General features: G+C 39.3%; 3 protein-coding genes across 4 annotated transcripts; 2 read left to right on the top strand and 1 right to left on the bottom strand.

Annotated features, from left to right (window-relative positions):
* Positions 1-551: 551 nt before the first annotated feature.
* LOC18049866 (cytochrome P450 CYP72A219) lies at positions 552-5,248 on the bottom strand. Its single transcript, XM_006442235.2, has 5 exons — positions 4,862-5,248; positions 2,817-3,031; positions 2,442-2,686; positions 1,829-2,207; positions 552-1,064 (listed from the first exon to the last, which is right to left on the bottom strand). Exons 1-5 carry the CDS (start codon positions 5,154-5,156, stop codon positions 639-641), a joined length of 1,560 nt encoding a protein of 519 aa, XP_006442298.2. The 5' UTR covers positions 5,157-5,248; the 3' UTR covers positions 552-638.
* A 159-nt stretch (positions 5,249-5,407) lies between these two features.
* LOC112100316 (salutaridinol 7-O-acetyltransferase-like) lies at positions 5,408-8,138 on the top strand. Of its 2 annotated transcripts, none has more exons than XM_024189426.1 (2): positions 5,408-5,762; positions 7,713-8,138. In XM_024189426.1, the coding sequence occupies exons 1-2, from the start codon at positions 5,729-5,731 to the stop codon at positions 8,027-8,029; spliced, it is 351 nt and encodes a 116-aa protein (XP_024045194.1). In that variant the 5' UTR covers positions 5,408-5,728; the 3' UTR covers positions 8,030-8,138. The 2 variants fall into 2 exon arrangements, with proteins under 2 accessions (XP_024045194.1, XP_024045193.1); XM_024189425.1 differs by having other exon boundaries at positions 7,710-8,138.
* Positions 8,139-11,902: 3,764 nt separating this feature from the next.
* On the top strand, positions 11,903-13,387 carry LOC112099840. Its single transcript, XM_024187339.1, has 2 exons — positions 11,903-12,599; positions 12,831-13,387. Exons 1-2 carry the CDS (start codon positions 11,903-11,905, stop codon positions 13,385-13,387), a joined length of 1,254 nt encoding a protein of 417 aa, XP_024043107.1.
* Positions 13,388-23,505: the final 10,118 nt, after the last annotated feature.

Here is a 23,505-nt window from a genome sequence, read left to right as displayed (position 1 = left end):
AAGTATTGGATCAAATCCGCATTTGATTTGTTGACACATGAATTGGTCTTAAATGAATTTCACCAATTTATGGATTTGATTAGATTGACAATTTAAAATCCATAAAATTATTAATCGGATATAAATTAATATCTAATCTGTAAAATTCGATCTACAAATACTCAAAAAAAGCCTTTAAAAAAAGTGTTATAAACGCTTCAAAACCATTGATCTGTCATATTTATTTCTCATTTCCTCAGCATGAACTTCGTCCAGATTGGACCGTTAGGATTTCATTAAGGTCCAATGTATAGAGCCAAGATTTGGGCCCTGTTTTTCACCCACTCTAGATTCGACTAGGCTTGAGCTTGCAAAAAAAAAAAAATGCTTGACTCACATTTTAAAAATAATTTTTATTTTTTTAAAATTTAATTTTTATTTTTTTTAAACACGAAAGGTTAATTTGTTTTTATTTTTTTGCTTTCACCACAAGAGGCCTAATCAACTTTGTATACTAAGTAGAAAAAAAAATTGCAACTCTAAATTTATTGGAAAGAAGAGTACTGAGAAAATTTAAAACGGTAAATCAAAATAATAAAGTTCTTGCTCTACATATATTATATGGCAAGAATTCTGAATACTTGCGATAGTAATGCATACTAAATTTTGTGTAAAATGATATTAGCACCATGCTGTGGATATACAGTTACCCCACGAGTAGGAGCATGCATATAAGTTGGTGAAAGCTGGAAAGTGAACTTCTGCAAAATCATTGCTAAAGCTAATTTCGATTCCAACAGAGCAAAGTTTTGTCCAAGGCAGATTCGAGGACCCCAACCAAATGAGAAGAATGAAACTTGATTCTTCGATGCCTTTGAGACTCCTTCTGAAAACCTATCTGGGTTGAACTTTTTTGCATCATCGCCCCAGTATTCATGATCATGATGAACAAGCATTATTGGCAATGAAAGTAAAACTCCAGATGGTATAACAATTTCTCCTAGCTTAATCTCCTTAACATTAGCTCGAGTAAGCAGAGGTGCTGGTGAATATAACCTCAGTACCTCGTACAGAATTTGGCTTACCTGCAACAGAAAACGGAATCATTTGGGAGGGGAAAAAAGAAAAAAATTAGTTAAGGTTCTAAATTTCACTGGATTTCCCGTCTTTTGGTTTGCAAAATAAGCTATCACTACTAGTTAATTTTAAACTTTGATTTTTTAAAATATTACATACATATATAACAAATCCCTTCCCATTCCCTGTATAAGAAGGGATTTGAACCCTCGACATTTTTGTAGGTTTTATCATTTCCAGTAACCAACCCCCATGGCCATAAACACTGCACAATCTAAGTACCTTGTATAGAACTCAATTTTCTTACCTGCACCATACACTGGAATTATTTTTTCAAACAAGGAAATTCTTTGTTCTTGGTGACTGATAACAAATTTATTAAGGATAATTAATTGTGAAAATCACAGAATATAATTCTGATGTTGTGGGACGATGACACAGTTCTGTTGGCACCTCCCAAGATTTTCCCTAATTTATGTGGCTTCCTCTATCTTTGATAGTAAAATATTGACAAAAACTGGTCAGGTTAAGAAATTCAATTGGTATCAATTTAAGGAGAAGTAGTTTTCAAGTGCGGATGTTTGGATATTCCAAATTCCAAATTTGATCTATGATTAGAATAAAAATAATTCTACCCCAGCCTAGAGTCCTAATGGTAGTTCAAATTTATATTTTGTAAATCCAGACTTTGACACCTGAAAATTAACAAGAAATTGAGTCTTCCCAAAATTTTCGACAAATTAGATATTTAAGTAAGAGTAAGATTACTTACTACTTTCAACTGGTTCAGCTCTTCAAATTTTGGTTCTCTATTTCCAAAAACTTGACAAACCTCTTCCCTTGCTCGTTCTTGCCATTCAGGATGTATGCATAACAAAACCGTTGTCCACACAAGCAATGATGCAGTAGTTTCCTGCCCAGCTAGATAGAACAGCTTGCACTCTTCAATCACCTCTTCAATACTCATTCCAGTTTCCTTCTCCTGAATCTCTTTGTGATTTGATTCCATCAATATACCCAATAAGTCATCATTATTGCTGGCTTTTCCAACTTTCAGAGCTTCCTTTCTTTTGTTAACGATACCTTTTACCAGTTCTCCCATTTCATTGTGGTTGCTGTTCAATTTTCTGTTCAGTTTATTAGGCACAAACCTACCAATAAACCATTCTCATAATTAAGTGCAAGGCACGTGGAAATTATTCATACGCTAAAACATTTGACAACACTTTTCTACACTATAATGATAAGGATTCTTTTTTTAGAAGACCACTTTTAATCTTATGCAGTGCTATAAACACACATGATATAAGATGTTTAAAAAATTAGCACAGCTCAGGTCACCAAGAGTACTACGAGGAATAATTTAAGTTGATTATTAAAATTACCTCCATCCTGGAATATAAGCAAACAATGAAGCTTGAATTACAAGATTAATTTGTTCGCTTAGGACTTCAAATATTTTTCTTCCTTCTTCAAAGTTACTGCCGAATGCTGTTCGAGAAATCACATCCGCTGTCAAAGTTTGAATATGAGGCCACACATCTAACTCACAGGACTCATCCTTTGAAAACGACATCTCCCATTTCCTTAGCATGTCGTTACAGCTCTTATGAATTGTAGGTAACATATTCTTTAAAAAGAAAAAAAGAAGAAAAGAAATTGTCAAACATTGTCATTGGTCATGTAACAATATGAATATGCATATTGAAAATGGTGTGTTTTTGTGTGTGATTAAACGAAGTATAAAGGTGAAAACGAACCTTCAACTTATCATGATGGAAAGCTGGAGTGGCGATTTTTCTAACTTTAAACCACTGTTCACCATCATAGCCTACCATCCCAGTGGCCAGCAACTTCGCAAGTGGGCTTCTCAGCTTTTTAAAGATATCATGCTTCAAAAAGATTTCCCTTATCATTTTAGGGTCTGTGATGTGTATGTTTGGTCTTGGACCCATCCATATGAAAGAATTCTTACCTGTAATTTTAGCAATAAGCTTACGGATTAGAATCTTTCAACTTATCATGTTTTTCTTTGTTTTTATTGTTCTTAGAAAAAAAAAACGCAAAATTTATTTTATTTTATGGCATCGTCATCTTGTTATAATTGAAAAAAAAAAAAGGACCCTTTAGTTTTTTCAATTTTTTTTTCTTAAGTACGCATTACGCCATTACCATCCTTCCGAGATGAATATTTTTATAGCGAGTTAAAAAACACGTAATGCGAAGAAAATGATTAAAAACAGGTGAACACCATATTTTATTTATTTATTTTTAAAAATAGACGAGCGTTGAAACTTAACTCAATTTTTTTAGCCCTTTCTCAAATTCAAATTAAAGGAGAAAAAAAAATGCTACAGAACCGATCCACCAGGTGGCATCAACGCCTTGTTAGGCAAGTAATATCTTGAAATAATAAAATACAGCCTTCTCGTATTTTATTATTTTTCGTGGCTTCCTCGCATAAGCACAGACGTCATTTATATGTCTGCGTCAGCGTATCAGTATCGTTATCTTATTTTGTCTTATTTTTTTAACATGTTTAAATTTATTAATTTATTTATAACTAAAATTCTACAGTCACCTAGACTGATGCTATTTAATCACAATCTCAAATTTTAAAAAAATAGTAATAATAGTCAAAAGAAGAGAAGGAGGAGTCCTAATATTCATTATTAATTATATAGTCGTATCATTGAAAATAGAGAAATTTATTCTTATAAAAAAATTATAATTCAATGGAAGTATAGTACAAAAATTATTCTTTATTTAATTATTCCTAATACAAGTGATATAAAGATAAATTATGTCACGTATTAATAAATTAATAAGTTAGTCAAATTTAATGTATCGATATTGTTGACCAATTATTAAGCATTTATGCTGACCAATTAATACATATCCACAAATTGAAAGATATAGTTACAATTTTAAAGAATAAATTATTGTCACAAGTAATTTTAAAAAAATATTTTATTCTATCTTAATTATTTAATGTAACATAATATATATATTTGAAATATTATTACGCTGTGGAGGTAAGTTTATTAAAATAGAACTTACAAAAAATATAATTTATTACAATATAAAATTTATTTTTAATTATAACTAATCTCAAATTGTGATCATAATTTTTTATTATTATGAAAAAATTATTTCTTTATCGAGTATTCATATTTCAAGGTTTTACTGTATTAATTCTCATGGTTGGTGTAAATAATTCTCGGTCAACTAAGACCAATATATCAATCCGCTTTTGATATATAATTTTTTTTAAAAAAAATTACTTTGTCGTAATTATAAAAGACAAAAGAAATCTTCAGAAACAGACACTTGGTTGAAAGTTTCCAAAAACCATCCCATTTTTTCTTTTTGGTCCCTTCTCCCTTGTGGAAGAATGGCACATTGGTCCTTACTATTCTTCATTTTTTAATCACTCTTACTTTCTTTACATAACTATGATTTTAATGTTTGAATTTTATTGTTGAAGAGTAACATGAATTTTGACATTAAAAAAAAAAAATTCATATTATATCGATAGAGTGAAATTAAGATAATAACTGTAAAACGGTAAAAAAAAAAAAAAACTTTGTTTTAATTACGATTTTAACATTAAGGGTGTAATAAAAAAATTAAAAAATCAAATAGCAAAGTGATAAAAACAAGAAATATTAAGAGCTTATCTGCCATTCTCCTTTTCCCTTTAAAATTAGAAAAACTTGAATCTTATTTAATTTTATTGATATAAAAGCAAAATAAAATTATTACCAAGCAAAGTTGAGTGAGATAAATTAGTAGGAAGGCTTACCAAAATTGGTGATGATACGATGGTGGAAAGGCAGAATTCGCCGGGCGATATCGTCGGAGAGGCTGATGGGTCTGCTTTTAGCTTCTTTAGTGGTCTGGGCAAGCTCTTTCATGTCCCCATGAAATACTTTGTAGGAGTTTCCGGAGAATCCTTGCTCTCTGAGGAACTTTTCTAGCTTCTTTGGCTTTAGCCATACCCAATTCAGTAGCATCCACCAGGCACATGCTACGGCTAGAATAGCTGTAGAGAAAGCAATGGAGAAAGTCACAGCCCAAAGTGTAGCCTCCATTTTCATTGAACAGAACAGAGAGGAAACAGACAGAGAGAGGGAGAGAGAGAGAGAGAGAGAGAGGCTGTGCTTAACTACTCTATATCTTGATTCTTAATGAAGCCTCTTGGAAGGCGATTGATTATATTCCTCATTTTAAAGGAAAATGATATTCGGCCACCACGAAAACATAACGAAGCCAGAAACGCATGCTTCCTCTGCCGTTTCGAAGTTTTAGATTTAAAAATTAAAAATAGATTTTATTATTGAAAAACATTAAAATTAAATCTAAAGAAAATCACCTTTCCGCATGCTTCCTCTCACTGTACCACTCACTCGCTTTGCCTCTTTAGCTCACCGTCCCTCTCCCTCACCCGCTCTTCTCTCTCACTCACCCGATCTGTCTCCCTCACTCACCCCCTAGCGAGCTGTTTCTGTTTGGCTGTCCCTCACCCGCAAAGCTTGTTCTCACGCCACGCCCATCGCCGACCAGAAAATCACCGACATTGCTGTCACGCCTTTCACGTCGCCGATCGGTCTTACTTGAGGGTGTGCTTGACGATTTTGGACCTCTGTTTGGCTGTCACTCACCCGCAACTATGACGCTAGGCTCAGGAGGATCCGGTGTTGTGGGTCAGTTTCTTCGCTGATCTTGCCCTTTTTTGTTCATTCTGTTTATGCCCTTGATTGATTTATTCTCTTTGTTTTGTTGTGTTTCTTGTTCTGGCAAAATCTAGTTGTCTAATTCACATACGGGTCGCAGTTGTTGCTTTTATTATTTTATAAATTCTTTTTTGGGTGGTTTTGTGCAGTCTGATGAACATTTTGTTTTGCCATAAATGCATCTGGGTTGCTAAGTTTGATTGTTAATTAGACCTGATCCGTAATTCTATGCGTTTTTTGAATTTTTGATCGCGAAATTTAGTTAATTTAATTTAATAGTATTAGATCATCATCACCTAAAATTAGTATATTTAATCAGTTAAAGAAATTCTTTTGACACGGCCTTTATGAAACCTTGTATGTGATACTTTGCTTAGAAAAAAATATTTGGATTGTTGTTGTACTTATATTTGAAAATTACTAGAAACAAGTTATTTGAAGTGTGATACTCTGTGAAATGTTAAAAGCTTATGATTTGGTTGTAATTTTGTTTTTGCTTATATAGCTTATGATTTGGTCGTAATTTTGTTTTTGCTTATATATGTTTACTTTTGTTCGCAGTAAAGCATATACTGCTAATCCAGTAATTGCAGCTTCATTCTAAGGTTCTTCATTTACGTTTGTTGGCAGTAAAGCATATATTTCTTCATTAACCATCCTCTAAAATCAAACCAAACGTGACTTGTATTTGATTTTTATCCTAGAAAAATAGAATACAGCCTTTTCTTTTTCTCTTTACGTTGGTAATATGTATTTGATTCATTCCAATCTTACATATCATTGTTGGGTGCCGAATCAACATACAATGCTTACAATTGTGTGAGGAAAATGAACAATTCAGTTACGCATTAAGTTGGGAAGACTAACGTAGAAAATATGTGATAAGAGTGTGCAAACTGATAAATCAAAACTTTAAGTTGGTTGAATTTTTGGATTATTTTTTCCACTGTGTTGTGCATTTTAGGAATAGCAATTTCATTATGTAATTTGTTTAAGTGAATAATTGTACCTTCTTTTTTTAAAATTTTTTTGTTAATTTGGCATTTCTACATGAACTACTCTTATTGTTGTAATGGTTATTGACATACTCAACCTTTGAATATATGGATAAAAAAACCTTCAAAATATCCCACGTTCAATAATTGAATATTAGAGTGATGGAGATTGCTAGTTTGCACAAATTAAGAACCATATCACATTCCAAAAAATACAAAATTAACTAAGCATAAACATAGAAATTGGATTATAACGTATAATGTAAGAATCAAAAGGAAACGATGGATAAATATCACATCCTTATGATTGGCATGCGAATAGAGGTTCCTAAAAAATGACCATTATTTAATGACCATTAAAAATACAATCATAGCAAATTTTAATGATCATTAAAAATTAAAAAAATTAAATAGTATTACATCAAAAAACATAAAACTTACTGGATCCTTATTGCGCTCATGTGTTGGGACTACAATATCCACCTCAAGATTATCAAACAACATCCCAAACTTTGGCTCATACTTTTTTTGTTTCACATCCACAACATTATCAGTTTCTTCATTATTTCCATCTAAATTGTTGTCATCTAATTCTTCTAAATCTTCGACTTCGTAATTTTTTCCTGAATCCGTCATTTCTATACCATGAAAAATAAATTGTATTAACCATATACAATTCAAACAAAATCTATATTTCAAATAACTTATTTCTAATAATTTTAAAATATAAATACAATAAATCAAAACCTTTCCGCAACATACTAAATTTAGTTACCTAGGTTGGTGAAAAAAGGTCCAAAATCGTCAAGCACACCGTGCAATGATGAGGGGGTATATTTTGTAGACGTCGGTGCTGTAATTTCTCTTAATGAATTTCTCAGCGAACCAGATCTATCATTGATCTTTAATAAATTCTTTCCAGCAGATGGCAATGATCAGAGTGGACAAATAGCAGGAGCTCACGCGGCTAAGGTACAAGTAACATCATTTGCTTGTGGTGGTCTTGTTGTTTGTGCTGGTATTTCACATATGATCGGTGATGGCACAATTTTCAGCCCGTTCGTGAAGAGTTGGGCTGCAACAGCTCGTAAGACTTTGGAAGAAGCAGTCTGTCGTCTCAGTTTTGATGCTTCATCTTTATTTCCTCCACGTGATGCATACCCAAGAGAAGCAACTGCAAAAGACCAATTCGCCCGATTTCGAAAAACGGGCAGATTTGTTACGAGGAGATCGAGTGTGTGAGAGGGAGGGTGAGTGAGAGACGGATCGTGTGAGAGAGAAGAGCGGGTAAGGGAGAGGGAAGGCGAGTGAGAGAACAGAGCAAATGAGTGACTGGTACAGTGAGAGGGAGGGGTAAGAATTTTAGATTTTTCACTTTTTTAGATTTAATTTTAATATTTTTCAATGGAAAAATCTATTTTTTATTTTTAAATTGAAAACTTCGAAACGGCAGAGGAAGCATGCGTTTCTGGCTTCCTTATGTTCCTGTGGTGGCCGAATATCATTGCCCCATTTTAAAATATCGGGATATCCAATTCTGTCGCGTTTGTGGGTCCCGCATCGTGTCTCTTGCATTGAAATGATTTATTAGATTAGGTATAGGGTACAACTAGGGATGGCAATTTCTGGGTCCGGGTTCGGGTTTGGCTGTTCCGGATCCGGACCCGGATACAAAATATTCATAACCGAAGCCGTATTAAATCCGGATTTTTTTAATTCGGGTCCAGTTCGGGTTCAACTCGGAAAAGAGAGTGAGAGAGATTAAGTGAGAACTGAGGAACGAGTCACGGCTCACGGGTGAGAGCGATTGAGAGAGGAACGGATTACAAATGAGACTTGAGAGATTGAGAGGAGAAATTATAGATTTACAGTAGAGTTCAGGAGAAATTTTGAGAGAGGAACGAGAGAGATTGAGAGATCTAGATCTAGGGTTCACTTTTGCTTTTTTTTCTATTTATATTTAGGGATTTGTGGATAAAAATTAATATTAAAATAAATAATATCCGGGTCCAGGTTTCGGATTTGCGGGTTGACCTGAAACCGGATCCGGACCCAGAAATATACGGGTTGTCAAAAACTGATTCGGATTCCGGATAAAAATTACTCCAGTGCGGGTTGAACCCGGATCGGATTTTTCGGGTTCAGTCCGGGTTCGATCCGGGTCCGGGTTTGGTTGTCATCCCTAGGTACAACTATGATGCAACTGTGTAATCATATTAGCACTTACTTATATGATTCAATTATGATAAGAGAACCAATGACTAAGTAGCTTAATTTAATGACCAGGTGCAACTGTAGTATGAATTAAAAAAAAAGTGATAATATTATTTTTGTGTTATCATAAATATTTAACAAATAAATTTGGTGTTTTCAATAAAACTCTCCAAATTTATTACTGTTTGTGGACACATTAGATTTATTAAAATGTTAGGTCCTATTAATCGAGTGGAACATTTCAAAATGTCAGTTCCTGTTAGGACGATCATTTCATGATCTTTTATGTTTTCAAGAGTAAATTTTATTAACGTAATTAGTGATTAATAAATTAAAAAATAAAAATAATTAAATTCTTATCATACACTAGTATTAAAAGACAGATCAGATCAAGAGAAAATCATAATCCATACAAGTGTTTCTCTTTCAAATGACTTTTTTCTTGATGAATATCAAACTATGTATTGTTATTAGTTACTTCTAAAGCTGTTAGGTCATGTTTGGTTTGAAGAAAATGGAGGAGAGAAAAAGAGTGGAATGGAGAGGAAGGGAGAAGAAAGGAATGGAGAAGAGTAGTGAAATTAAATTTTGTTGTTTGGTTTGATATAAAATTTGATAAGGAAATGAATTATAATTTTTTTCTTTAGACAAATTTATCTTTTACCTTAAATATTAAATTATTTATATTAGTAATAAAATATATATATAAAAAATAAAATGGCGGCCCGGTGGCCGGCGGCGGAAGTCCGGAGGAGATCCGGCGATATTCCTGCGATGGTCTGACGGTGGTCCAGCGACATTACAGCGAGGTTCGACAGTGGTCCGGCGACTTTCTGGTGGTGGTCCATTTATAATATTAAATTAATAAAAAAAAATCATAAATAATAATTATTAATGGTATTAAATAAGTTAAAAAGATGAAGGGTAATTTTAAAAATTTTAGCTTTTAATATAAGAGGAATTTAAATTCTTCACTACTTAGTGTGGAATTTAAGTTCTACGTTATGATGATATTAAGTTCTAATGGAAATTAAATTCTTATACATTTTTTCAAACCAAACAATGAAAATAAAAAATGAATTTAAATTATTTTCCTCTCCTACATTCTCTCCTCCTAACCAAACACTACCTTAAAGTAGGAGTTGCGGCTGAATGTTTTTTTACTTCTAGGGCTTTTAACCATAGCCAATTCACTAGCATCCAGTCACTAGCTGTAATTGCAGTAGATAAAGCAAAGGAGAAAATCACGGACCAATCAGTAATCTCCATTTTCTATTTTGTTACAAAGTAAAGATTGTCGAGTGTCAATTTTTGTTTGTTTGAGAGACAATAAAGTGAAAGAGTTTTGAGTGAAAATTTTGATAGCAATTCATATCTGAATGTAATGTTCATTTTAACTCTACAGTGTATGCAAATCAAATCAGGACCAAATTGCAGCTGAATACATAGTTATAAGTGGAAAAAGTGAACGAGAATGGGATGGAGACAGCTAAAACAAAGAGTGTTGTACAATCAACGCCAAAGCCATTTTGGCTTTCGGCAAATCAAAATTTTGTCCAAAATATGTTCTTGTAAGAATACAATTACTCTTAGTTGCTTTTGGAACTCCTTAGAAAACCTCTCTGGTTTGAAATTTTAAACTCCTAAGAAAAACCACTGGTTTTGAACTTTACATCTTAGTTGGAACTTTTAAACTCCTAAGAAAATCCTCTGGTTTGAACTTTACATCTTTACCCCAAAGTTGAGGATCATGGTGAATAAGTATTGTTGATGCGAGATTCTGGCTACCCTCTCGACCACGACCAGGATCTCTGCTCAATCAACTCGACCACGATCAGGATCTCTCCTCGTATGACTTCTTCTCCAAAAATTCCTGCGTACACAGAAACAAGTTAGAGTACGCCGGTTGTTTTTCCGGCGTAAACCCTCTGACGCTCAAGTCAGAAATGAAGGTTTGGTGTTCCTGGGAACGTTAGCCACTAATCTTATGGCTTATTTTTGGTATCAATTATTCAGTGCTCTCTTTATCTCCGTTTTAATGTCAAAAATTCTAACCATTTTACCTTCGTTGACCACCTTTTTATAGGCTTCTCCTGAGTTTAGACATTCCCTCAATCCACGCCCATTGCCTTCCCATATCTCGGAAGTGGATGCTCCGTTTCCGTAATCGTGGGTGGTCGCGTGGTTTTCGTGCCTTGATTCTCGGGTTGGAGTGCACGTCTCGTCAACTTCCGTTGACCGGGTCTCCTCGCCTCAACAATTAGTAGAAGGCTCAACCATTAGCAGGAGACCGGCCTCGCCGATGGCGTATTCGTGGACGAGCAGAATATTCCTGCTCCTGTTCTCCTACTACCAAACTTCTACAAGATATATATGTTCGTGGGAACCCTGCTAATAGGCATCTGCTCATCACGGCTGGTCTCGTCGAAGTACATCCCCCAAACAACGGTCCCCCAGTTTCTGGTGTTGGGTAACGTAGTGAGCTGACAGTGAAAACTCAACGGTTCCGGCTTGCGCGGGGTAGGAAAAGGTTGCCAAGAGTTGTGTTGCATTTAATTGCGGATGACGTGATATGGCAGAAATCTACCCCTCCGTTTGAATTTCAAACAGACGGTTATGAAACTCTTGGGATTTGCGCCGTTAAATGCTGGCAGCCCAAGAGTTTGTTCCTTATTAGGAAAAACCAAAACCCCCAAAAGAGAGACTCGTCATTTTCTTTATCCCTGTCTCTCCGACGAAGGATTTTCGGCATAAAAACCTTTCATCCCTGCCTCTCTCCGACTGAGCCATAACTTCAGGTATTATTCTTATCTCCTCGGTCTTGGATAGTTGTAGACAATTTCTTTTCTCTGTTTTGTTTGGGTAGTGTTTGGTGATACTGCTCTGGTTATAGTTTAGGGAATGTCAAAAGGCAATGAGAAAGTTATTGAGATTGAGGACGATGAGTTAGGCTTCTTGCCTAGTCTGCTCGCTGGTCCTGCCTTTGACCCCGAGATCCCCTTAGAACCCATTAGATCTAGTATTGGAACTAGTGCTAGGAGGATGTCCCCCCAAATAACCTCCTCAACCGGTAATAGCGACGACGAGGGTTTTTCTAGCTCGGAAGACACCTTAAGTAAAGATCAGGGAGATGATTCTAGTGAGATGTCCTCACCAGGAACATTGCGACCAGATAGGAGGAGCACAGTAGGAGGTACAGCTTTATCACAGCATTACGCTATTGATTTCATCACGTGCACGACCACAGTAGACGAGCTCACTAATCTCCGAGTTAGGTATGGAATTCCCGATGAGATAACTCTTAGGATCCCAGGAAAGAAGGATACCCCCAGCCAGCCTCCTAGGGGATATGTTACTCTATTTCTAGAGAATTTTAAGCTTGGGCTGAGGTACCCCCTGCAACCTTATTTCGTCCGGATGCTTAATGGATTAAATTTAGCTCCTGGTCAGCTGAACCCCAATGGGTGGAGGATACTCTCTGGTCTGTTCATATTGTGGGACAAATGTTGCCAAAGCGAGCCCACAGTTGATGAGGTGAAGCATCTGTACCAGCTAAAAAGTAGCCCCAAAGACGCCGGCTGGTATTACTTCCAATCAAGTACTAAGACCAGGAAACTGATCTTCCAACTGGTGGTGGTGGGAATTGGAAGAAAAAATTCTTTTTTTGTTGGGGGTCTCTGGGGTCAAGTTGCACAGATTGACGGGAAGAATTATCACGTCCCACCCCGTTTCGTGGTCCCAGGTTGCCTGCTCGCTTTAGATGTCTTGTCTCCATAGTGGTTTTCATTTTGCTGTATTTTCTCTAACCCAATATCTGTTCGCATTGCAGGTTCCTGGAGTGTGCACTACCAGCTTAAACCCGAGTCGCTCAAGCTCGTCGAAGCTATGCTGGCTAATTCCTGTACGAACCGAGAGTTGCTAACTGCTTATAACTTGGTCGAATCTCGCTTGATGTCCACCAACCATAAAATGGAGGATGTTGTGATCGGGTCTTTGAATCAGAAACGTCCTCGACCACATATTGCCAAGCACGACCAAAATAAGGGTGCTCCCTCTGCGAAACGAGTGAACACCGTGGAGCAGGTCCCCCCACTGAGGACTCTACCTCCTCCTCCTACCAAAGTCGGTGAAACTAGTGGAGCAGCCACTGACCCCACTTCCTCTTCTCTCCCAGCTAGGTCGAAATCCCACCTGCCCGACAATCGAGCAGAGCATCTGGTCCCCTACATCAGTGAGTTTTCTAAGGTCGTGAGCAAGAGAGACTTGGAGGATTTTGATGGCAACACTCTGGTGAGCTGGTGGGGGCTATGCAGTATAGTGCTTTCCATTTCGGCTGCATGGTCACCTACTATAAGGCGAAGGTCGGCCGCTATGAACGGAAGATGAAGGAGGATATTCAATTGGCAAGAACCAAAGTTGATGCTGCCGAGAAGAAAGCAGGAGAGCTGAATCTCAAGAATCTAAAGTTGATAGAGCGAGAATCTCTCGCTCAAGCCAAGGCCATTACTCTTGAGGAAGAGCTGACTAAGGTCAAGGAGGATCTGCAGAGGCAGAAGGCCACCTATGAGGCTCAGCTCGAATCCCTCAAGGACTCTCAGCAGGTTCAGGTCGAAAATCTAGAGAAGAAAACTGACAACCAATATGACCAGGGTCTGCGGCATTCTTACCGCTGCATCATGGTTGTTTTAGGGAAGCAGTATCCTAATCTGAAGATGGATGACCTTGTTGCTGGTGTTGCTCAACACATGAACGAGGAGGCAGGAAAAGAGGATGTCGAAGAGGTAGAGCCAATTGCGGTTGAGGAGGGAAACTCTCCTCCTCGTGCAATTCCTACTGATGTTGCTGAGGCCAGTACCCCCCCGGTTGCAACTGGTGATACCCCCCTGCACCTGAGGTGGACTAACCAACCGAGGCTGCTCGGCTTACTGACCCGCCGTTTTCTTGAATGTATCTTGTGTTGTAGTTGCTTTTTTGGAACGTTGTATGTTATGACTAGCAACTTTTTATGATTGTTGATAAATTAATAAGAATGTTCTTATTTGCTTTCTCGTCTTGTAGTTGTAAATTATTTTACGTTTGAGAGTCTGCTTGCCTTCCCTTGGACGAGCAGATCTTGGCATGCTTGGCTTTTGGTCTCGCCATAAGACAGGCTTGGAGACTTGGTGAGCCTTTACGTGCTGTAGAAAATTTACAATGCTTGGGAGTCTGCTCGCCTTCGCTTAGTCGAGCAGATTCTGGCACGCTTGGCTTCTAGTCTCGCCATAAGACAGGCTTTGAGACTTAGCCTTTTGCATGCCTTAGAAATTTTACAACGCTTGGGAGTCTGCTCGCCTTCGCTTGGTCGAGCAGATTCTGGCACGCTTGGCTTCTGGTCTCGCCATAAGACAGACTTTGAGACTTAGCCTTTACATGCCTTAGAAATTTTACAACGCTTGGGAGTCTGTTCACCTTCGCTTGGTCGAGCAGATCCTGGCACGCTTGGCTTTTGGTCTCGCCATAAAACAGGCTTTGAGACTTGGTGAGCCTTTGCATGCCTTAGAAATTTTTGAAACCTTGGGAGTCTGCTCGCCTTCGCTTGGTCGAGCAGATCCTGGCACGCTTGGCTTCTGGTCTCGCCATAAAACAGGCTTTGAGACTTGGTGAGCTTTTGCATGCCTTAGAAAATTTTTGTAACATTACAGCTGACTGAAATTCTTCATCGATTCATTAATTGCTGAATTAGGCTTACACGAGTTTGATTTAACATAAAACAAATAACAACAAAAGCAAACAGAAATAACTTTAAATCAGGAACGAGTCTTACTGAAAATATTTCCTGAGGTGTGCTGCGTTCCAAGGGCGTTTCACCTCGTGACCATCCGCACAAACAAGCTTGTAGGCTCCGGGTCTAGCTACCTGCTTGACCCTGAATGGCCCCTCCCAGTTTGGTCCAAGTACTCATTGAGTCGAGTCTTTCGTGTTCTGATTCACCCTCCTTAAAACCCAATCTTTGACCTTGAACTACCGTACATTCACCTTCTGGTTGTAATATCGAGCAACCCTCTGCTGGTAGACGGCTGATCGTTTCGATGCTTGCTCCCTCTTCTCCATTAGCAAATCCAGATTCAAGTACATCTGGTCGTTGTTCTCCTGCTCATTGAAGTGATCTGTCCGGTGCGTGCTCGTCCCTATCTCGACTGGTACAACTGCCTCATGTCCGAAGGCCAAGGAGAATGTAGTTTCGCCAGTTGCTGTTTTGTGGGTTGTCCTATATGCCCATAATACACCTGATAACTCATCAACCCATGCACCATTTTTTTGCTCCAAGCCTGGTTTTCAACAGCCTCTTGATTATCTTATTGGCTGCTTCTACTTGCCCGTTAGATTGAGGATGAGCAGGCGAGCAATACTTCAACTCTATCTCGAGGTTCTGGCAGAAGTCCCTGAAGTTCTGATTATTAAAATGCCTGCCATTATTTGTTATCAAAGCATAAGGGATCCCGTATCGACAGACCAGGTTTCTCCATACGAAGTCAGTTGTCTTTTTCTTTGTGATCCTACTGAGAGCTTCTACCTCTACCCACTTCGTGAAATAGTCTATTGCTACTATTACATGTGTTGCTGCTCCTCGTCCCCTTGGCAATGGCCCAATCAAATCAATTCCCCATTGAGCAAATGGTCATGGGGAGGCCATAAAAGTGAACTTCTCTGGTGGTTGAGTAAAGAAATTTGTAAAGCTTTGGCAACTCACGCAGCTCCTGGTCTTCTCCTGCGCATCCTGGTGCATTATCGGCCAGAAATATCCCTGTCTTAGGACCTTGTGGGCAAGGGATCTTGCACCAGAATGATTTCTGCAAACTCCTTAAAGTACTTCTCTCATCACTTAATCTGCGTCGTCCTCGTCTAAACACCGAAGGAACAGTAAGGTATATCCCATCCGATATAATACCCCATCAATCATTGTGTATCTCGACGCTTGGGCTTTGGTCTTCTGGGCTCGTAACTTATCTGGTGGCAGTACCCCATTCCAGATGTACGAGATTATCGGGTCCATCCACGAGCATTTCTGCTCTATCTGCAGCACCTCCAGATTTTGCTCGATACTAGGGCTGGACTTCACCTCAAGAGGGACTGACTTGGGCATTTTCGGATCTGTTACCGCTGCCATCCTGGCCAGAATATCTGCTTGACTATTCTCCTCCCTTATGATTTGTATCACCTCAACTGCTTCAAACTTCCCAATCATCTGCTTGACTTTCTTCAAGTACTGTTCTATTTTCCCATCTCTCGGCTGAAATATTTCACTAACATGATTTGCAACTAGTTGAGAATCAGTTCGGATCTTCACCATATCCATTTTCACTGCCTTAGCCAATTCCAAACCTGCTATTAGGGCTTCATATTCTGCCTGGTTATTTGTGGCTGTGAACTCCAACTTTACGGCATAAGAGATCTCCTCCCCTTCTAGGCCTTTCAAGACAATCTCTGCTCCAGACCCCTGCTCCTCTGATGATCCATCCACATACACCTGCCATACTCGAGTTTCATTGTTGGCTGTAGCAGTATCCAGCTGGTCATAACATACTTCGGGCTCTGCGAATTCTGCCATGAAATCGGCCATTGCTTGGGCCTTTATTACTGCTCGGGGTTTGTAATCTATGTCGAACTCACTCAACTCTATAGCCCACTTCACGAGTCGACCAGAAGCATCCGGCTTGTGTAGAGTCTGTCGCAATGGTTGATTTGTTATTACCAAGATGGGGAATGCCTGAAAGTATGGCCTCAGCTTCCGAGCAACAACCACAAGGGCGAGTGCTCATTTCTCCAACGGTGGGTATCTGGTCTCGGCATCGAGCAAGGCCTTGCTAGTGTAGTATATCGGATATTGAATGTAACGCCACAAATTCCCATACATATTAAATTGGAAATTGGGCTTTCATTGAGAATTATGGGTGGCCTATAACCCTTATTTAGAAAGGGGTACTAATTAAATAGAGGTTATTTATGAGATCATTTTGGAAAAAGGGCTATTTTTCCTTATTGAATAGGGTTTCTTAAGATCCCCTATAAATACATACTTTTCCCCCTTCCATAACCCTAAGTTCACAACGTTTATTCTTCTTCTCTGCTGCTCTTTACGCTCCTACCCAAATCTTAGGATTCAAACCTTTGTTTAGGAGAGACTCAAAGCGACGGGTAAGTTCACAACGTTTATTCTGAACAGCATGAGTATCTCAAATTTTTAAAGCTATATTTTCTGAACGAATTTTCTTATAAAATTTATATTTCTGGAAACTAGACATGTAGGGCTTCTTGATTAAATTTTATTTCATTAAATTCAACTTCGTTTTCAATTTTATACGTATTTTGGAAATAGAAACCACTGCACTGGAAATCCACGATTCCAGTATTGTGATCAGATTCACAAGACTATTTGTACCACCAAATGAACTCAAAAAATTCTGAAAGTTTATATGTATGTTAATATATGTGTCTAGGATTCCCAGTTTTAATTTCATAATTTTCTGATTAGTATTTTATTTTATAAAAATCACGGAACCCGTTCTGTTTAGTTTAGATTATGTGAAAACAGTTTCGAATATGCTGAGAAGTAAATAGTTTTTAAAATGTTTTTGATATCGGATCCTCTTGTAAATTTTACATGGGGTACTCATGGATGTCCAGAATGGTTCCATAGGATTTTATATCATTCTGAGTCTTTGATTAAGAGTTAAAATTCCGAGAATCAGACCTGTACGGGTATGAATTAGAAAATCAAATTCTTAGAATAAGTTATTGATTGTCATATCTTGTATTTGTTTAAGGTTTTGAAGGTGTTTGAGGCTCTTAGAAGCTTAGAGGTGTGTTAATCCAAGTTCATTTGTCGAGGTAAGTAACTTCATTCCTAATGTACTGGATATGTAGAAGTATTTTGATATTATTATTATAAGTATAAATGTTTTGATACTACTTAAAGGATTACTAATTTTGATAACAAAATTAGCTTTATGTAAATGTTTTCAAACCATTCTTTTTAACAAAGTATTTTATAAATGCTTTTTAATATGTAAATGATTTTATGACATGACAACCTTTTATGATTTTATCTTTAAAATGTTATACAAGCCTAAATTATTGTTATGAACTTTTATAAATCTGATACGAATGTTTTGTACCCATATATGATTTCAATTACTGATAATTGTATGAGATTCCTAATGTTTTGGCTCATTATCCATAGTTATTCTGATTCTGATTCTGATCGTAATATACGATATATCTGTCTGGACCAGTACTGGGTTTCTGTTCTGAATGTGCACACGATATTCTGATTCTGTTTCTGGCCGGGTCACCGGGACTATAGGTGACACTATGTGACATGAGCTAACCTGTTTGTTTTCTGTATACGTATTACATGATTTGATTCGTAAGTAAATATGCTTTTGAATATTCTGAATTATTAAGAATTTATCTTATGTTATTGTGATATATCGTTTTATGAAAATTATGGATTATGATACATGCTTTAAACAAAAGAAGGCTTGCAATATTTTTGGTATCAATAGGCCTAGTGTGTTAGGAATGGTTTTACTTACCGAGTTGACGGCTCACCCCTCGTCATTACTTTTTGCAGATTAAGTTTCTTTTGAGAGGTGCACTTAGCTTTGGAGTTAGTGATTTCCAGTTTCCGTTTGCTATTGAATAAGAGGAGGAATAAACTTGTGTTTCTATTTAGTTACTTTTATTATGAACGTGTAATTTGGAGTTTGAGACTTTTGTTATTATTTTTATATGTCCTCGAGAGAGATTATTTAGTATTTGACGTTTGGATTTATGGATTTATTTGAATAAGAATTTGAGGAATTTCAGTTTGAAACTTATGAGTAAAGATTATGATTTGTGAGTAACCTCCTTCTTCACGTGCTCCGCACGTGTTAGATTTGGGGTGTTACATTGAACCCCTTCTTCCTCTCTCACTAGGACATAACTTGTGGCATGATCTGATACCGCCACATACAGGAACAACACGTCCCCATCCCGCGGCGTGGACAATAGAATTGCTTACTGCAAATATTGCTTCAAATTCTGGAAGGCTTCTTCGCATTTTAAGGTCCATTCTGTTTTCTTTCCTCTCCTTATCACTTGAAAGAATGGCTGGCACTTATCTGTTGCCTTGGATATGAATCGGCTCAATGCTGCCAACCTCCCTGTAAGGCTCTGCGTTTCCTTCAGGTTACAAGGAGACTTTATCTGCACGATCGCCTGAATCTTCTCAGGATTCGCCTTGATCCCCCTATGACTTACCATGAACCCAAGAAATTTACCGGACTCGAACCCAAAAGCACACTTCTCCGGGTTGAGCTTCATTTTATACTTCCTCAGAAGTCCAAATGTCTCCTCGAAGTGCTCGGCATGTTCGTTCGGGATTTTTGACTTGGTTATCATGTCATCCACATACACCTCCATTGTTCTCCCAATCAGCGGCTTAAAGATTTTGTTCACCAGCCTCTGGTACGTGGCCCCCGCATTTTTAAGACCGAACGGTATTACCCTGTAACAGAACAAACCCTGGTTAGTTATAAATGTTGTGCTCTCCTCATCCTGCTCGAACATGGAGATTTGGTTGTATCCCGAAAATACGTCCATGAAGCTGAGCAGGCCATGTCCGGCTGTTGAGTCTACAAGCTGGTCGATCTTGGGTAAGGGAAAGCTGTCTTTCGGGCACGCCTTATTGAGATCCGTGAAATCTACACACATCCTCCATTTGCCATTAGTCTTTTTCACTAACACCACGTTCGATATCCATTCAGGATAGTTAACTTTCCGAATGAACCCTACCTTCAAGAGATTCTCCACCTCGCCATTTATAGCCTCATACCTCTCCAGGTTGAAATACCTCATTTTCTGCCTAACTGTCCGAGCACCTTTCTTTATTGCCAGCTTATGACATGCGACCTCAGGGTCGATTCCTGGCATGTCTTCGTGCGTCCAAGCAAACACATCTGCATGAGCTCGCAGGCATTGCACCAACTCCTATTTCTGCTCTTCTTTAAGCCTCGACCCAATTCAGATTGTTTTTCCAGGATCATCTTGTCCCAAGCTTACTGTCTCCAGCTCCTCTACAGGTTCCTGTCTGCCATTCTTAGCTCCCACTCGGTTATCAAGGGATGTAATCTGCATCACTTCCCTTGCTGCAGTGGAGTAACAGCTTCGAGCGATTCTCTGGTCTCCTCGTACCACTCCAACTACCCCATTCACCTAGTACTTGAGAGCTAGATAATGGTTGGAAAGTACCGCTTTGCTCATCCTCAGAAATGGACGACCCAGAATCATCTGGTAAGGACCCTCTTCATTGGCCACCACAAAATCCAGTATCATTGTCCTTTCTGTCGGGGAATTACCAATTGTGATGGGCAGCTCGACCACTCCAAGAGGGACCAGCTTTCCTCCTCCAAATCCCTTCAAGGAGGTATTGGTGTGCCCCAACCTCAAGTCCGCTATTCCCATCTCCTCTAGAGTTGACCTGAACAAAACATCGACTGAGATTCCCGTGTCTACTAGAACTCGGTTAAACTTCTTGCTAGCAGCGGTGACTTTAATAACTAAAGCACCCTCATACGGATATAGAATCCCTTCTTCATCTTCATCTGTCTACATAATTGAAACTTGTCTGACTCTTGCTCGCTTGGCTGCTGGGGTGTTAAAGAATACCTCTTTGCTAGTCATGACATACTTGGCGTAGTTCTTCCTCGACCTGTTTGAGTCTTCTGCCAATGTTAGGCCCCCAGCAATCACTCTTACTATAGGCTGCTCGTGGCTCAAGTTTCTATCACTCTGCTTCCCTTCACATGTCGAGGCCGCCATCGGGAAAGTCCCATCTATGAACTCGTCCAGGTATCGATTTCCCATCAGATCTTCAACCTAGGTCTTGAGATCTCAGCATTCTGTTGTGGTATGGCCATGAGTGCCATGGAACTTGCAATAACGTCTCCTATCCCTCCTGTCGGGTAGCTTTGTTATTGGGGCAGGGAGGTACAGTAATCCCCGGTCCTTTATGGCCTCGTACACCTCATCCAGAGGCATCTTCAAGGAAGTATACCGCCCATAGTCCTGGTTTTGGCCGATCATGTGCACAACCCTTTCCCTGTTTGTGCCGTTCTGAACTGAAGGAGGTGGCAGCGCTTCTGGTCTGCTCCCTCTACCGCCATGGGGGTGTGGATGAGGATGACCATATGCCGAATCATGCCTCCTCCAAGGCTCCCTAACTGGTGAACGACGAGGTTGTGCTCTGCTGCGCTGATACTGTGGTGGCCTCTGATGAGGCTGGTAAGCGGTGACCCGACCTCCTGTACCACTACCTGAGGCATGGTGGTCGCTCCTCTTGATCGGCCCATTTCCTAATAAGGCTCTCTTCTCTTTCCTTCTCAACCCTTCTAGTTGGTCTGTCTTAATTCGTGCTGCCTTTTCCTCATCAATCTCTATGTCCCTCTTAGCCTGCTCGTAAGCGGCTGCATACGTCTGAATAATTAGGCTCCTCAAATTGTACCACAACCTTCTTATCTTCACCCCTTCTTTCAATCCCCTTAATGCCTGAGGATGGTTGAAGGCTCTCAGGTCGAGGACAGCGCGATGAAACCTCTTTATGAATTCCCGAAGGGTTTCTTCCTCCCCCTGCTTCATGCTTTTCAACTCCATCATGTCATCTTCTGGTGCCATTGCCCCACGAAACTGCTCTGCAAATTCCTATCACATCTGCTCGAAGGATTTAACGCTTCCTCGAGGAAGTTTCCGGTACCACTCACATGCTCATCCCTCTAGAGACAGCGGGAACACCCTGCATCTTTGAGCTTAGGATAATCCTTGCACCCCAGTTATGTCGTTAAAGCGCTCTATGTGCACCAACGGATCAGTTCTTCCCGAGTACTTGAGGTCTGGGAGGCGAAAATCCCTTGGAATGACTGCTCTCATGATCTCTGCCGGGAGCGGGGATTCTCCGTCCAGCATTATCCTCCAACCAGATGCTCTGCTCCTTCCTTGCATGTCATCAATTACCTACGCTAATCTGCGCACTTCTTCCTCCAACTGTACTGCACGACCAGGGTCACGTGCTGCAACTTGATCCCGCTCTTGCTCTACATCATGTAGGTGTTGCATGAGCTCTGTTTCCTCTGCATTCTCCACCCCGTCATCATTATCAAAAATCTGCCTTCCTGGAGATTGGTCTTCTCCTCTATAGACTTCTCCCCATAGAGATGAGTTACCTCCCTCACCACCAAATCTCCTAGTGGTCCGACTTTTCATCATATCATCGTGCCCTGGTGCCATTCCGCCACTTCTCACCCTTTCCTCATGGATTCCCCTCTGTTCACTCGTCAGCTCATGTAGGATGGTTGTCAGGGTCTCCATCTGCTTTTCCATCCGTTCCATCCGGTCATACATGTCTTTTTCCCGTGCTTCATTGGCTATCTCCCTCAACGTCACAGATTCGTTAAGCCTCATATCACCTCCTTGTGCACTACTTCCTCCTACATCCATTGTTTCTTCACTTGTTGTATTCCTCCTCTTTCTGTCAACAGAAGCTTTTTGATCAGCTCCCCACAAACGGCGCCAAAATATTGATGCGAGATTCTGGCTACCCTCTCGACCACGACCAGGATCTCTGCTCAATCAACTCGACCACGATCAGGATCTCTCCTCCTATGACTTCTTCTCCAAAAATTCCTGCATACACAAAAACAAGTCAGAGTACGCCGGTTATTTTTCCGGCGTAAACCCTCCGACGCTCAAGTCAGAAATGAAGGTTTGGTGTTCCTGGGAATGTTAGCCACTAATCTTATGGCTTATTTTTGGTATCGATTATTCAGTGCTCTCTTTATCTCCGTTTCAATGTCAAAAATTCTAACCCTTTTACCTTTGTTGGCCACCTTTTTATATGCTTCTCCTGAGTTCACACCTTCCCTCAATCCACGCCCATTGTCTTCCCATCTCTCGGAAATGGATGCTCCGTTTCCGTAATCGTGGGTGGTCGCGTGGTTTTCGTGCCTTGATTCTCGGGTTGGAGTGCACGTCTCGTCAACTGTTGTTGACCGGGTCTCCTCGCCTCAACAATTAGTAGGAGGCTCAACCATTAGCAGGAGACCGGCCTCGCCGATGGCGTATTCGTGGACGAGCAGAATATTCCTGCTCATGTTCTCCTGCTACCAGACTTCTGCAAGATATACATGTTCGTGGGAACCCTGCTAATAGGTATCTGCTCATCACGGCTGGTCTCGTCGAAGTACATCCCCCAAACAAGTATCATTGGAGCAAATTCATTGAGTGCAAGATCTCACAAGTCTCACTGAGCACAAGATCTCACTTATCTTTGGGAGATTTACGTTAATTAACACCAAAAGTTGCACTCTAAGGGGTGATGTTAATTTTTGAAGCTTCATTTCTTTTGTGACGATTTAAAAAAGCGAATCTCTGGTTATATATAACCTAATAGGTGCAATGACAGGAATACAAACTCTTGCACAATCTTA

The sequence above is a fragment of the Citrus clementina genome, unplaced genomic scaffold, assembly GCF_000493195.1.
Source record: "Citrus clementina cultivar Clemenules unplaced genomic scaffold, Citrus_clementina_v1.0 scaffold_3, whole genome shotgun sequence".
NCBI classification, from domain to species: domain Eukaryota; kingdom Viridiplantae; phylum Streptophyta; class Magnoliopsida; order Sapindales; family Rutaceae; genus Citrus; species Citrus x clementina.
This window is presented reverse-complemented; position numbering and strand designations above follow the sequence as displayed.

Bases quoted from the DNA above. Each gene is read 5' to 3' on its own strand.
- LOC18049866 (XM_006442235.2), bottom strand. From the start codon at position 5,156: ATGAAAATGGAGGCTACACTTTGGGCTGTGACTTTCTCCATTGCTTTC. The intron at 3,032-4,861 runs GTAAGCCTTCCT...CTAAAATTACAG, and splicing joins TCGTATCATCACCAATTTTG to GTAAGAATTCTTTCATATGG. The intron at 2,208-2,441 runs GTAATTTTAATA...GTTTATTGGTAG, and splicing joins GCTTATATTCCAGGATGGAG to GTTTGTGCCTAATAAACTGA.
- LOC112100316 (XM_024189425.1), top strand. From the start codon at position 5,729: ATGACGCTAGGCTCAGGAGGATCCGGTGTTGTGG. The intron at 5,763-7,709 runs GTCAGTTTCTTC...AATTCTTTCCAG, and splicing joins AGGAGGATCCGGTGTTGTGG to CAGATGGCAATGATCAGAGT.
- LOC112099840 (XM_024187339.1), top strand. From the start codon at position 11,903: ATGTCAAAAGGCAATGAGAAAGTTATTGAGATTGAGGACGATGAGTTA. The intron at 12,600-12,830 runs GTACTAAGACCA...TTCGCATTGCAG, and splicing joins CTGGTATTACTTCCAATCAA to GTTCCTGGAGTGTGCACTAC.